A 15970-nucleotide genomic window follows, 5' to 3' on the forward strand; every position below is an offset into this window, starting at 1 on the left:
CAGAGAACAGACTTGTGGTTGCCAAGGGGGTGCGGAGGGGTCAGGGAGAGATAGACTGTGAATTTGGGGTTAATACGTGCAAGCAATTACACATAGAATGGACAGCAACGTGCTCCTGCACAGGGAACTATATTCGATGTCCTGGGATCATTCAGAATGGAAAAGAATATGAAAAAGAATGTATGTATATGTGCAACTGAGTCACTTCACTTTGCTGTACAGCAGAAATTAACTCAACATTGGAAATCAACTATACTTCAATTAAAAAAAAACACACCTCCCCCCCCAAAAAAAAAGGAAAAAATAAGATGAATGCTAGAGAACATGATGACTTCTGCATGCAGGGATGGACGTGACAGCTGCTCTGACAGTAAATGTCAGACTCGACAAGCTTAAAGGTGGAAGGTGCCATTTTTTCCTTACGGTTTCTTTACAAGCAAAATAATGTTTCTAAATGGCATGTAGTATTTTACTCTGTCTTCACTAGTTAACACAGTAACCATTCTAATACCTGGAGGCCTTGGGGTCTACTTTTTCTGGGACATATCTGTGGTTGCTGCTTAAAGTTAGGTGTGATGACATTTCTGTCCTTGTAGCCTCAGTTTTCTTTTCCACAAGCCATGCTCCCGTTAAGAAGAAGTACAGATTTGCACAATAGAAAAAGTGATCGAGGAAACAAAGGGAAGGGTATGTGATTGTCCAGAAACAAAAGTGGGCTGCAAAAGGGCTTTAAGTCTGGAAAAGAAAGCTAGGAGTCCCTTCTCCCCTTCCAAGAAGCCAAGACTTGCATTTTCAAGTGTTTTGAATTATTGCCCAGAATGTGTGTGTGTGCGCGCGCACATGTGAGTGTGCACCAATATACAAATAAAACTGCTAAGAATAGACATAGAGCCTGTGCTCTGGACGAGTCAAGGAGGCTCTGTTCACAGAGAGTACAATGGCAGTGCTCTTTCTGGAGTTGTGCAATGAAAGCTTCTGCTTCCGAGACTCCAGAACAGAGGACTGTTTTGAGGGATGGCTTGGCTCTTTCAAAATCTCTCTCCCTTCCAGGTCGTGCAAGAACTGCAGTTTGCCATTAGACATTAATTCACTGGGGTGACCATTCTCTAGTCTGTTACTATGAATTAGCTCATCTATTTGATCATGACTGAAGACTCCATGACTTCCTGCGGAAGCTTAGGAGATGGGGGCCTGAAATGTATAACAGAATCAAGAGAGGAAAGATGGGGGTGGTTTCTGGCAACAAATTGCACGTACAGATGAATCAAGGACTCTTCTGTTCTGAACAGTGCTGGAGAATTCAGTCGAAGTTAGCTAGTCATGGGCCTTCAACGCTGAGCTCATCTAGGAAATAGGAAGCCATTGATGGTTTTTAAAGAGGAAAATGTATGGAAATAGAGATCAATCAAGTTTTCCCAGCCCCAAACATCACATGCTGAGGCTATCCCTGGGCTCCCGCCTAGACATCTCTAGAAGGGAAGTCTCCTCCTGGTCTCTGACCTTGTATGCAAGCTGACTAATCCATGTCCACTCAATTCAGCCCATATTTGCTGCACACATTTCGTGTATCAGCACAGTTACAGGTTTCAGAAACAGCTGCTAAAAAGTACTCTTCTCTGGCTTCCTCTCTCGCTTTAAATGTTTTCCTTCATTTCCTCCCATTTGCAAGGCCTTGTGTGACATTCCATCAGGAAGTAAACTTTCCAAGTACTGTCATGTTAGAGCCTTAGGAGAGAACTGATGTGGCCGAGAGTGTTAACAGGAGTTCTCTGTATGATGAGAAATGTATGTTTTCTTTGCTCTGGCCAGATTTTTCTAGACCAGAAAGCGAAGGTTTTTTAAATATTAGCATGTAGTATATTTAACAAAGTGCTTACTGAAAATCCCACAAAATATGTCTTTGCTGCATATTTTGAAAGCACCGAGGCGCTCACCTCGGTTTGTGTAAGCATTCAGCGGTGCATGGTATACTTTATTTTGGCTGCCGTGATACGTATCAGGAGGTGGCTCTCTTTGGCCTCCCGGTGAAGTTGGCAAACCGTCCGCAAAGCCGGTCCAAGGATAGGGTGACTTGAGTGAGTTCTGTACGAGAGCCCTCACTGTCTGCTGTACAAACACATGTCTGCATTCACAGTTCAGTTCATCACGCCTACCGGCGGTCAGCCATCCCCAGCCAAGTTCTCATCATCTGCTGCTTGGATTAGGGCTATAGCTTACCTTCTGACTGTCTCCCTCATTCCAGGCTCTCCCACTCCCTTCCAGCTCCATACTGCCTCTGTATTCTTAAGTAAAATTAGACCTTGTCTCTTGCATTTTTAAATGCCTCCAGATTCTCTGCAGGGTCAGGTGGCAGCAACAATTTTCATCAAGGGTCAGACCACCCCTTAGGCGCATCACAGTGTGCATAAAGAGCTGGCCCAGAAGGAGAGGAGCGAGCTTTCAGAAGCCGTGTTTGGCGTCTCCAGTGTCCTGCATGCCTTTGTGAAAATTTGAATAGTACTTGTGGGTTAAGTGAGATGTGTATTTATTCACATGGAGAAGGAAATGGCAACCGACTCCATTATTCTTGCCTGGGAAATCCCAAGGACAGAGGAGCCTGGTGGGCTACAGTCCATGGGGTCAGAGGAGTCGGTCCTGACTCAGCGATGAAAGGACAACAGATGTTTGTTCAAAAGGGGGATACTGATCTCCAGAAAGAAGTCCGAACTTGTTCTGTCATTTAAGGAGCTATATCATGTTGTTCATACTACCTTTCCAGAACCATCACCCATCTTGCTTTTGCTAGTGTTTATACTTGACATTGATGCTACTGTCAAGAGTAGGTCTCTGAGGGACTTTTCTTCTGGCTGTGGAGATAAATGAAGAACCTCGTTTCAGGTGGTTTCTTGGCTGTGTTATCATGGAGATCCAAGGGAGAAGAATGGAAGGTGTCCATAGATCTGCTTGGGGCGAGGTGTTAAAGCTCGTGAGTTGCGTCGGGAACAATTAGTGATAGTCGCCTCCTGGACACTGGCGTAAAGACCGAGACAGGTAGAAAGGAAAACATGTGTCGTGCTCTTGAGGCGCGTGTCTGCCGGGGTTGTGGGTGGCTGTGCGTCGTTCAGAGTGCAGGTTGAGGTGGAAGAGGTAAGAAATTGCGGGGTTTCATGCTGCAGTTTATGGGGAACTATAGAATATTTTTGGTGGAGAAAGGATGCATAGATGTGTTTTTTAAAAAATAAAAATGAAACTACTAGAAACACAGAGAAAGACTTGTAGTTTTAGAGAGACCAGTCAAAATAGTACTCTAATACTCCAGGTGAGAGGTGGTAATGGCCTGGATCGGGGCAGTGCGGAAAAGACAGAGGCAGACTGAAGACGGATTTTGGAGGGAGGGTTGAACAGATGTATAGACCCCTTGTTATAACGTCTGCTGGAAGAGCTAAAGTTAGTACTGTGACGTCTAACTGTGAACCCATGTGAAAGGTGTGCAGTTGGGGCGGGAGTGGAGAATGTAGTCAAAGGAGCTCTCAGCAGAGGGTGGGGGTTCTGCTTGGAATATGTGGAGTGTGAACACGTTGGGGGACATTCGCGTTGAAATGTACAACACAGAATCTGGAGCCTAGAGGGGATATCTTGGCAGGAGATACCATTCGTGAGTGATGATGGAAGTGAAATGTGAAAATATTAGCTGCTCCGTCCTGTTTGACTCTTTCTGATTCCATGGACTGTATCCCACCAGCCTCCTCTGTGCATGGGATTCTCCAGGCAAGAATCCTGGAGTGGGTAGCCATTCCCTTCCGCAGAAATCTTCCCGACCCAGGGATTGAACCCTGGTCTCCTGCATTGCAGGCGGATTCTTTACCATCTGAGCCACCAGTAAAGACAAATGTAAATATTATCCAGAGTGACATCTGACATGAGAAGAGATGGGGCCAAAGACAGAACTGCAAAGAATATCTTCATTAAGATGAATTATTTTTAATAAATTTTAATTCAAGAGATTAACTCTGGTTTTCTATGGAACATGTAAACTATGTTACGAAAAGAATCCCTTTCTGAAATGGCTATACATAGAATTGTATAAAAGTGGCTAGGGTGTTTGATATTAAGTTAAGGGCAATACATCTAAAACACAAAAAAACAGGGACTTCCCTGGTGGTCCAGTGGTTAACCTCTATGCTTCCACTGCAGGGGGCATGGGTTCAATCCCTGGTCAGGGAACTAAGATCCTGCGTGCCCTGTGGTGTGGCCAAAAAAAAAAAAAAGAAAAAGAAGCAAAACACACAAAAAATAAACAAATGAGAAAAGACCTTTTTTTAATCTCTCAAAGTCTTTTCACCAACAGTAACATGGTAGTAAGTCCAATTTAGATTTGAATCTATGTTCTTGCCTTCATCCCTTGTATCTTTTGGAAGCTAGTGTTCTATTCATTTCTAAGCCACTAATTATTTGATCAATTCCAACGTTCACAGGTTTTCACATTAGAATTGATGCTGTGTTACAGTTTAATTAGCAGCGATCGATTTTCTTAGGAGTACATGACTTTGGCCTGTTCGATTCGAAGTCCTACGGTAGTTGCTTTGTGCTCCCCCCTTTCAGCAGCAGCAGAATGCCCTTTGGAGTCAAGAAGAACGGAGTGAAATAGCCTGCTATGCTCCCTCCTGTCTGTCTCCCCCTGACCAGACTTAGCTGTCTTCCACGAAGCCACAGACCCCTTGTGAAAAGCCAGGAGCAGGGCGTCAGGGACTCGGGGCAGACACTCAGACCCTCTTATCCTGGGGTTTTGCAGGTCCTGAGAGAGCTGGGGAAGGCAAGAACCCACTGACCTCATAAAACACAAGCCCTTCTCTTCACAGAGGGCCGCCCCGTGTCACGTGGGGTTCTGGTTGCAAGCAGCAGGCACTGAATCCAGGGGGATTTATTGGAAGGAAATCTGGTGCTGACATCACTTCTAGTAAGATTTATTGGGAGGAAACCTGGTGCTCACAGAATCAACAGGAGGCAAAGGAACGGGCTTGAGAAAAGGGCAACCAAGGGAACCCAGACCGTGGACCTCTGGAGCAGCCTGGCCAGGATGTCAGACGTGGCGGTCTGCATGTCGCCGCTCACTATCCTCGGTGTCCTCTTGGCTTTGCCTCTTGGCCCCAAAGACAAAGGCCCAGTTAGGAGCCTTCGGTCTGACTGCCCAGATCCTGCCTGTGTCCTGGTCACCAGGAAATGGAGGGCAGGAGATGACTCTCTGGGGCTTCAGGATGAGAAAGTAGGGTCCCAGCAAGTTACCAATGCAGCAGTGCTGCCAGGAAAACCCCCGCCCCACCCCCAGACAGAAAAGGGTCTTGGTGTTGTATTACCAACAATAACAAACGGTTCCCTGCACTTCTGTCCCAAAGTCTCAGATTTGTGAGGTCATCAGAAAGTTAAAGAGTTAGTTACTCAGTTGTGTCCAACTCTTTGCGACTCCTCTGTCCGTGGGATTCTCCAGGCAAGAGTACTGGAGTGGGTAGCCATTCCCTTCTGCAAGAATCTTCCCGACCCAGGGATTGAACCCAGGTCTCCTGCATTGCAGGCAGGCTTTTTACCATCTGAGCCACCAGGGAAGGCCATCAGAGCAGCTCAACAGTCAGACAACTGTGGCATATTCAGATTGGTGACATTGGCTTCATTCTTAACCACCAAGTGGAGGAAACTTACTTTTCCAGAGCTCATATACAGGGTCAGGCCCTGAACTAAGCGTGTTATGTGCAGTTTCGGTGAACATGCAATTACTTGTGTTTAGACCTCAAGAATATCTTAAGGAAGGAGGACAGTAGTTACCACTTTTTTTCCAACTACAGAGAAAGAAAGCAACAACTGCAGAGGGTAGAATTTAGGTGCTGAATAAAATAATGTCTAAAAGATGCCATTGTTTGAAATTAGTCCCTTAGACTGACAGGTAATTAACTTCTGCCAGTCGTTTAATTTCTCGAGTGTACCTGGTACAGGAAACCATGCATGGGTGGTAATTCTCCCCCACCCCAATCACAGAGGAAATATAACCTGGTATGAACAAGCAGCACAACTCATATATCAGTAGTCTGTAGCAGTTCTACAGAAATCCTTTTCTTTAAAGTTATTTAACTGTTTTGAAAATGGTTTCAACAGAAGTAATTCCAATTGCACCAGAAAGGAAACCAGAATCTTAAAGAAAAATACACTCTCTCTGCTGAGCAAGGCAAACATATCAGTATGCAGAGAGACAAGCCCGCCTCTTGTGTTTTATTTCCTTAACAAATCCACCAAAACACTTACTTTCTGTCTTTAAAAAGCTGATAGACAAAGAATTTTGTGGCCATTAAAAATTAATGCCTACAACTGGTTTGTAACCACTTTAAAACAGTACTGTTTTTTAAAAAAAATTTATTTCTCTTTTATACACTGTATCTCATTATGGGACTTTGCACATATTATAAACACAATAAATATTTGTTGGGGTTTTTAAAAACTCATTGAAAACATATTCTTTGGGGAAGTGTTTTCTATTTAAAGACTTAGATAACCTGCTATTTTCCCACCTACTTCAAAAATAAACTAACACACTTCTATTACAAGCCTACCCCTTTTTATAGCCAGGCCCTTACAGAATAATATATTTCCAAAAAGCTCTAAGTGGCCACTTTTCTGTCATGATGTTTCTTTTTAATTCTTTTGGGAGTTAATGTTTAAAAACCCTTGTGTCTGCGAAAGATAGGAGCTTGATGTTGTTTAAAGCTGTCTAGCTCAAAGTCATTTGGTGAAACTGACTTCATTTTAAGAACTATAAAAAGGGAACGTAAAGACTTGGTGGTTCTCCAAAATTAAAACAAAAGACTTGCTTTTGCTTTGCTTTTTAAAACCTCTTTAAATAATGTGGGGAAAAAAAGTCCACCCATAAAAGAGCATTGCTTTCAAAAAGAAATAATAATGATAATTTGATTTTTAATGAAAAAAGAAAAAAAAACTAGGTGATTCTAATAAAAGCACAGTTGTTTTTCCATATTCAGTGGAACTAAGACTAAAGTAATTTAGAACTTGAGGTGTTCTCCCTTTTGGGGGTGGAAGAACCTATTGGTTATTGGTTTTACTTCCCTGAAATTTTCACTTCTCAGTCCTGGACACCTTGAAGTTTTTGCTCAGTGTGGCCGCTCTTGAACTCTGTTTAAAAATCCGCCTCCTCCTCCCCTGATCAGCACGCCCAATGCCCCTTCCCAGTGTTCTCTGTCCCTCTACTAGTTATCTGACTCAGTGTTTGCTTTATTTATTTATTTGCTTTCAGCTCCTTTCTGCTCATTCATGGAAGCACCATGGCATGAGCACAAATGTTTTTTGCGGGGAGGGTCCCTGTCCTGTTCCTGGCACATGACACACTGTGAGTGCTCACTAAATGTTTGCGGACACACAAGCTTAGGCAACACTCGTTTGAAGATTTCCCTGTATGGATATTTGCAGCTCTCTTGGCGGTTTAAAAAGCAATTTCACATTAATAATTTTATCTGTTTATTCTTATAATAAATTTGTTTTGAGAAAAGGTTATTATCCCAATTTAGCAAATGAGGGAAAGGGCCTCAGAGAGTTCCTATGAATTATGCTAAGTGAGGGGCTAGCAAGTGGTAGACTCCAGCCTTGGACTTAGACCGATTACGTGCCTGGAAATGCCCCTACCACCCAGGTTGTGAATCTGTCTGTCTAAAGGAATACAGCAAGGCTTGTAATAAGTGTTGCTGAATCAGGTCTCAGGAGAGTGGATTCCACAGAGTAAGTAAGAATACAGTGTGGATGGATAATATGAGTTGGGAAGATCCCCTGGAGCAGGAAATGGCAACCCACTCCAGTATTCTTGCCTGGAGAATCCCATGGACAGAGGAGCCTGGCAGGCTACAGTCCATGGGGTCCCAAAGAGTCAGACACAGCTAAGCAACTTCCACCCTCATAATTTTGATATATATATGCCCTGTGTACCGTGTGTGGTGACCTCTGGAAACTGAAAGAGCTCTCCATGCGATGTCCGCCTCCAAGAGCCTCCACACACCCCTGCTTGCACTGTGGCTGAGCAGCACAGCTTCTGCGCTTCAGGCGTCTCTCCATGACATTTCCGTTGCATGACAGCTGTGGGTAGGGGGGCAGTATACCTAATGGTTAAAGATCAGAGACCCCGTTACACACAGAACCAGGTAGAACACGAAGCTTGACATGGTTGGAAGATTTGGGGGGAAATTACTCTGTCTCCTCATCTATAAAATTAGGTTGGTAGTACCAAGTTCTGATATATAAATTAGATGATGCAAGTAAAGCATTCATCACTGCTTTCGGTGTGATTATTGTGCAAATAGATGGGGGAAAAGTGGAAACAGTGTCAGATTTCATATTCTTGGGCTCCAAAATCAATGGCGACGGTGACGGCAGCCACGAAATTTAAAATGCTTGCTCCTTGGAAGAAAAGCTATGATAAACCTGGACAGAGTATTAAAAAAGCCGAGACATCACTTTGCTGACAAAGGTCCATATAGTCAAAGCTATGGTTTTTCCAGTAGTCATGTATGGATGTGAGAGTTGGACCATAAAGAAGGCCAAGTGTCGAAGAATTGATGCTTTTGAATTGTGGTGCTGGAGAAGACTTTTGAGAGTCACTTGAACTACAGGGAGATCAAACCAGTCAATTCTAAAGAAAATCAATCCTGAATATTCATTGGAAGAACTGATGCTGAAGCTAAAGCTGCAATACTTTGGCCACCTGATGCAAGAATCTAACTCATTGGAAAAAACCCTGATGCTGGAAAGGTTGAGGGCAAGAGGGAAGGGGACAACAGAGGATGAGATGGTTGGAGAGCCTCACCGACTCAGTGGACATGAGTTTGAAACTCAGGGAGATGGTGGAAGGACAGGGAAGCCTACTGTGCTGCAGTCCATGGGGTCACAAAGAGTCAGACAGGACTTAGTGACTAAACAACCACAATTGTGTGTCTCATTATCTCTTCTGCTGCTGCTGCTGCTAAGTCGCTTTAGTCGTGTCCGATTCTGTGTGACCCCATAGACGGCAGCCCACCAAGCTTCCCCGTCCCTGGGATTCTCTAGGCAAGAACACTGGAGTGGGTTGCTATTTCCTTCTCCAATTATCTCTTCTACTAGGTTATAAAACTATAGAAGTTAAGGCATATTACTGGCTTTATTAGTTTGCTAGGGCTGCCATGACAGTGTCCCATAAACTGAGTAGTTTAAACAGTAAAAATAGAAAGTCTCACAGTTCTAGAAGCTAGAATTCCAAGATCAAGGTGCTGGCCGGTTGGTTCTGGGCTGTGAGGGAAAATCTGTTCTGTGTCTCTGTGGTTTGCTGGCAGACTTTGGCTCTTCTCGGCTCGTAGAGGCAGCCCTCCAGTCTTCGCCTTCCTCTTCAGTGGCGTTCTCCCTGCATGTGAATCTGTGTTTAAGTCTCCCCTTGTTTATGAGGACCCTGGTTGTGCTGGATTCAGTGCCCTCACTACTCTGGCACAACCTCATATTAACTAATATACCTGCAGTGACACTATTTCCAAATAAGATCACCATTCTGAGGTCCTGGAAGTTTGGAAGTCAACATATAAATTTGGGGAGGGGGATACAATTCAACCCATAACATGGGATTTGGCACCTTTATATCTGTTGTATTTTACTTGTATTTAGTAAGTTCCAGGGAATGGCTCCAGGACCCACTGGACTTAAATAAAAGTCTCTAGAAGGTTCAGAGATAGAGCTACTTCCCAGCTTATTGGTCTTTTGAAAATTGCCTCTCCATCCAAGGTTTACCAGGAGAGAATCTTCCCTCCTGCTAGCACCTCCCTGGGCTTTGTGTTTGATCTTTGTCTCAGGAAAGTATAACACATCAGGGTGAATATTTGCTCAGGACTTTCCAAACTGGTTTTTAACAGACAGGTAGAGGTAATATCTTTACATATAAAAATTTATGTGTGTTATTTATAGTTTAACATGTTAAAAGGTTTATTTGTCTAAGTATCTGGGTAACTCAGTGTACTTGTCAAAATTTTAAATAAATGTCTTTGTCTCACAGCTGTGTGTTAGTAATAATGTATTAGTGTTATTAATAAATGTGCTAATGTGTTAATAATAAATGATAGTTTCCCTCAAAGGCATCTTACTTTCTTTCTGATATGTATATAGTGTGATTATAAAGTAATGAGGTTGGTTCCACAATCTACACACATGCATATGGATTGCTGTATTCTATTGAAAATTTGTATGAGATATTTCCAGTATCTAAATTCCAATGCTGTACTTCACACATCCATATTTTTAAAATGGATATTCCCTCCACAAATCACTTGCTTAATACAGCAGAACTTTTGGAGTTGCTTTTCAGGCTATGCTTGTTTGGGCATTTAAACGTGCATTGTATAATACATTGTCTAAATGGTTGGCACTGAAAGTTTGAGTTGTTATAGATCTCAGGATTTGTTGTGATGGAAATGGGACTCTCCACAGAGCTTTGAATTTATAGAAAGTCTGCAAATATTTGTTGAATGAATGAATATATGAATGAGTGAGAGGGTATGGCGGAAGTGAAGGCATTTCTTTTAAATTCCACTTGAACCAATGGAATCAGTAACCTATGGTGAATATGATACTGAAGAGTGAAGGCAATATATTTAAAAAACACAGAAGCAAGTTTTAATTTTCTATATTGTCTTAGTCCTGGAAGTTGAACTTTGTCGTGATACTTTGTCTTGTCCCCCCACCCTCTACCCTGTGACTGATGGTTTCAAACACTCTGCAATGGAAGGGATCGCCACGAAAGGCAGTTTTAGGGGGAACAGACACAAGGGATGCACATTTGCATAGGGCAGGAAGGGCACTGGAACATCTGGTGGTGGTGGCCAACTGGTACCATTTGTTAGCACTCATTAAATTCACATTAATGCACGAGTTGCTCTGAATGTGTAAATGCCATTTCAGGTCAGTTGTTTCCTCCCAGGTCAATGGCAATGACTTTGGGGGGGGCCCTACCCTGGTTGTTTCCTTGCCAATGGCATTTGACCTGGGGTCAGACCTGTATTTAACCCTTTCCTGTAGGTCAAAACCAAATCAACGGGGTGAGGATGAAACTGGAAATGAGTGGTCTGTACAGCAGGTGTCCCCTGCGGAGAATGTGCTGCAGGTGGAAACAGTTTAAGATCTGTTCCTGGCCCATCTCCGAAGAAGCTTCAGAGGTCAGAGATACAATTCCAAGACATCCCATGTGGCAGGGGGGCCTGGGGACAGATGGAGCAGGTGCTGACTTGGAGCAGTTTCTCAGCAGTGTGGTGGGGGGGCTTTCAAAGAGACCCCTTCTGGAGATAATGTATCCATATATTCATGAGCACATATCTCGGGCATCCATCATGGATTGATTTACTTAGAAGTTGCCCCGAATGATTAGAACTTTACCCTCTGCCCCTACCTCCCACCAGCAGCCAGAGATTTTGATTGGAAGGCAAGAATATAATGCATTTTTCTCTTTCTTTGTTCTAGAGGATGAGGATGATGAGGAAATGGTGGAACCTAAAGAGGGCCAGGATTCAGAACAGGAAAATGAAGACAAAAAGCAGGAGGTGAAGGAAGGTACGGTGTGGGAGAGAAATTGAGTCATCGTTTTATTGTTTTTGCTTTTGTAACCAACATAAGGGGGTATAGAGGTAAGTAAAAAATTTAGTATACGCCTCCATATGGAAGGTTTTCTGGGATTGTTCAGTACATTACATGTAGCAATATAAACTGGCTTCCTTTAGTTTTTGACAGACAGAAGCAAATAAAATACACGTTGTCCACAATTCCAGCAACAAATCCAGTTCCTTTAAAATTCCTGTGAAATTATTACTGCTGTTGCTGCTGCTAAGTCGCTTCAGTCGTGTTCAACTCTGCGCAACCCCATAGACGGCAGCCCACCAGGCTCCCCCATCCCTGGGATTCTACAGGCAAGAACACTGGAGTGGGTTGCCATTTCCTTCTCCAATGCATGAAAAGAAAAGTGAAAGTGAAGTCGCTCAGTCATGTCCAACTCTTAGCGACCCCATAGACTGCAGCCTACCAGGCTCCTCCAGCCATGGGATTTTCCAGGCGAGAGTACTGGAGTGGGTTGCCATTGCCTTCTCCAAAATTATTACTGCTGCTGCTGCTGCTGCTAAGCCACTTCAGTCGTGTCCGACTCTGTGTGACCCCATAGACGGAAGCCCACAAGGCTCTCCTGTCCCTGAGATTCTCCAGGCAAGAACACTGGAGTGGGTTGCCATTTCCTTCTCCAATGTGTGAAAGGGAAAAGTGAAAGTGAAGTCGCTCAGTCGCATCCAACCCTTAGCGACCCCATGGACTTCAGCCCACCAGGCTCCTCCATCCATGGGATTTTCTAGGCAAGAGTACTGGAGTGGGTTGCCATTGCCTTCTCCAAAATTATTACTAAACAGCAGTAAAACAAGATACTTGTTATCAATTGACATGTCACCTAGTTGACTCCATCCTATGTTCCCAATGATAACAGGAAAGGAAAGAAGCAGATATAATTATTTTGTTAACAAATTCTGAGGTTTATCCATGCGAGCTATAGAGAAACGTTAACCATGATCATCACTATGGTGCATACGTGCTAAGTCGCTTCAGTCGTGTCTGACTCGGTGCGACCCTGTGGACTGTTGCCCACCAGGCTCCTCTGTCCATGGGATTCTCCAGGTACGAACACTGGAGTGGGCTGCCATGCCCTCCTCCAGGGTATTTCCTGACCCAGGGAATGAACCAGCATCTCTTCTGTCTCCTGCGTTGGCAGGCAGCCTCTTCACCACTGGCGCCACCTGGGAAGCCCAGTCATTACTACTGACTGTGCTATAAATGTCTTCTCCATGCTCTGCCCAGATCAGGAGCAACCTCTATTTGCTCCAGTGGTAACAACGACTAATATTTAGTAAGGGCTTCCTGGGTGCTTGGCTCTCCCTTAACACTCCAAAGATATTATGTACCCTTTGCAACACCCTTTTGAAGCAATATAAACTGGGTTCCTTATTGTATCTATCGTATAGATAGAGAAATAGGAAAAGAGAGGTTTAAAAACATACCCTTATACATAATGTGTAGGTACCTGGATAGGCTTGGAACTGACGCCAAAGCCTATCCATTTCCCCCTTGGTGTCCTCCTTCCATAATAGCACTGGATTTCAAAACACAAGAAAGCAAGAACGTAAAAAGAATAGAAAGGGGTAGGCAAGAAATACTATGGCTGGTGTTTCCTTAAAAATCTATTTTTTTGTGCTTTTTGAGATTTTCAGCCTAAGGAGAAAAAAAGAATTTGAGATTGTCATTCTTCCTGAGAAATGGAGTATCTGTGAGAGTGGACTCTTGCATATTTCTACTAAGTGTCCCAAGTTTAGAGCAACAAAAGTCTAATTAGAAGCTCATTTAATTTTATTTTTATATTTATTTATTTTTAATTGATTGATGATTGCTTTACTGTAGTGGTTTGATTTCTGTCATACATCAACACGAGTTAACCATAGATGTACATATGTCCCCTCCCTCCTGAAAGCTCATTTGATTTTTAAATTTTCCATTTGCCTGTGACTCTGGCACACATGGTTGTCCCCAGACACTTTGTAAGAGTGGGAATGTATCGGACTCACTGCACCCTGCCCAGGCATGAGTGAGGTGGCTCTTTACTGCCAAGTTCTAGGGTATGGCTGTAGACAGGTAGTAGATTCAGCATCTTTAAGAATGGCATCCACAGAAGGCCCAAGTTACTTTTTCTGAGAGACTGTAAAAGGATCTGATTGAAGCAATTTCACATTTAAATTCCTGTTAAGAACATGTATAGGCTTCCCTGGTGGCTTCCCGTTCCCGTTCCCCCCGTTCCGTCGCTCAGTCGTGTCCGACTCTATGCGACCCCGTGGACTGTAGCCTACCAGGCTTCTCTGTCCATGGGATTCTCCAGGCAAGAATACTGGAGTGGGTTACCATTTCCTTCTCCAGGGGATCTTCCCGACCCAGGGATCGAACTTTGGTCTCCCGCATTGGAGGCAGACGCTTTAACCTCTGAGCCACCAGGGAAGATCCCTGGTGGCTTAGATGGTAAAGAATCTGCCTGCAATGTGGGAGCCCCGTATTCTCTCCCTGGACTGGGAAGATCCCCTGGAGAAGAAAATACCCACTCTAGTTCCTTGCCTGGAGAATCCCATGGACAAGAAGCTACAGTCCATGAGTCTCAAAGAGTTGGATACAACTGAGCGACCAACACTTTCACTTTCAAGAACATGTGTCTGTATTTAAGCTGGTGAATAGAGTATCATTAACATAGGTGTAGCAGGAGACAAAATAAGTCCGAGTTTACTAAAATACTATTTTTTTTTTTAGCAAAATATCCTTAAGATGTACGGGTGATAAGGAACCAGGGTATATTTTGTGTGTCTTGGCACAGATTCCCTCCTGCCCCCCAGCCCCAATCTCCAAATTGTCTTCTCTGGCAAAGCACTGCAACCTCCTTCTTAAGTTCTGAGCAAAAACGCCCTCCAGTTTTAACTGTTACTCATGCTTCATGGAATTGATTAAAGTCCTGTTAAAAGTCCAAAAGAAGTTTGAAAGTACATTTCCTGTTACTGCCATGCTGTGCGCCTTGGTCTCTGTTAATGGCTTTTCTGCACATTAGCACATGATGGGTTAAAAGCATGTTTATGCTGGCATCAAACTCTTGCTGGCTATTCTTTTTTTTAAAGCAAGATAGTATTTTGCAAACTTTTAAAAGAATCTCTAGCAGATACGATCGTGGCGCCATTCACACAGCTGCATGGTAGGCAGGGCTGTGTCAGCACTTCCATAGGAACCCTGAATTTCAGGGATTTATTACTTAGCCATAAACATTTGCTCTGGGCTGAAACTTGACATACACGGTTTTAAACCAGGGAACACATTTTTGAGAAATCTGGCCTCTTTTAGAATTAAAGTGCTGAGGGGACGATGGGGGAAAAAAAAAAATCCGTGCTCACTAGCTTTTGACATTTTGCCCATGTGACATCAAAATGCATTAAACAGTAAAGAAATGTGGGTTCAATTTATTACTCTTCCCACTTTTTTTTCTTTTTCACAAAAGAGCTGGATAAAACAGCAAGTACCTTTCAGCTTTCAATCAAATTTTAGGAAATTTCTGTATGTGAGTGTCCTAGTATTTTCATGTTTAGAAACTTAAAACAACAGAATCAGAAACTTAGCTCTTGTAATTGCACATTAACTCATAAATCTCACATTAACTTCAAGAAGGGCATCATTCTTTATTCAGTCTGGTTTTTCTTACTCTTGTTTTTGAACTGATTTCACTGTAAAATTCTCTAAGAACCACTGTGCCTACTTAATCTGATTTAATATTTAAGTTATGTGGGTTTACTTGCTTATTTTTTAACCTTTTGGATATATTTTGGAAAACTGTTTAAAAGATGTAATTTATATATTGAAATTTAAAGCTACCTCATTGAAAAAAAGCATTTCTGAAATAGAGATTTTTAAAATTACTTTTGACCTAAAATGAGATTGTAAAATATTCAATATAAATTGTGGATTTCACTATGGATTTTACAGTTTTACAGAGAACAAAAAACCCAGGAACTCTAGACGTCAAAAGATATAGTGTATAGGAAATAGAGTAAATCAAAAAGAAACTGAAAAAATACACATTCAGGTCAATAAGAAAACTCAAGAAAGCATGGTAAATAGGATAGGATCATTATGCAAAACACATGAAAAAAGTATTGTCATGTACAAAACCAAGACAAATTAGTATTTTAGCAATAAAAAGAATAAAAAATAGACCCTAAAATAAAATTCATACTAAATTTTAATTTTTTGGGCTATGAATTCAGAAATTGGGCAGTTTTCTAAACTTTGAATTTCAAGACTCTAGTGCCCTCTTTTCATACTTCTTATTCAAGCTAAATGTAACTGTTGAGGTAAATTTTTGTAAGTTTGAAATTTGTCCTGT

The 15970-nt window shown here is 42.7% G+C and overlaps 1 protein-coding gene across 2 annotated transcripts in view; it reads left to right on the forward strand.

Moving 5' to 3' along the window:
• The window catches only part of DYNC1I1 (dynein cytoplasmic 1 intermediate chain 1), a 389139-nt gene that overhangs the window by 219044 nt on the left and 154125 nt on the right, over nucleotides 1–15970 (forward strand). For both annotated transcript variants that reach the window (XM_055420462.2, XM_055420463.2), the window contains one exon: nucleotides 11497–11586. In XM_055420462.2, coding sequence (XP_055276437.2) covers nucleotides 11497–11586 — 90 coding nt within the window. The remainder of the gene's footprint in view (nucleotides 1–11496; nucleotides 11587–15970) is intronic.

The sequence above is a fragment of the Moschus berezovskii genome, chromosome 3 (genome assembly GCF_049115385.1).
Source record: "Moschus berezovskii isolate FMDL1 chromosome 3, NW_MosBer_1.0, whole genome shotgun sequence".
NCBI lineage: Eukaryota > Metazoa > Chordata > Mammalia > Artiodactyla > Moschidae > Moschus > Moschus berezovskii.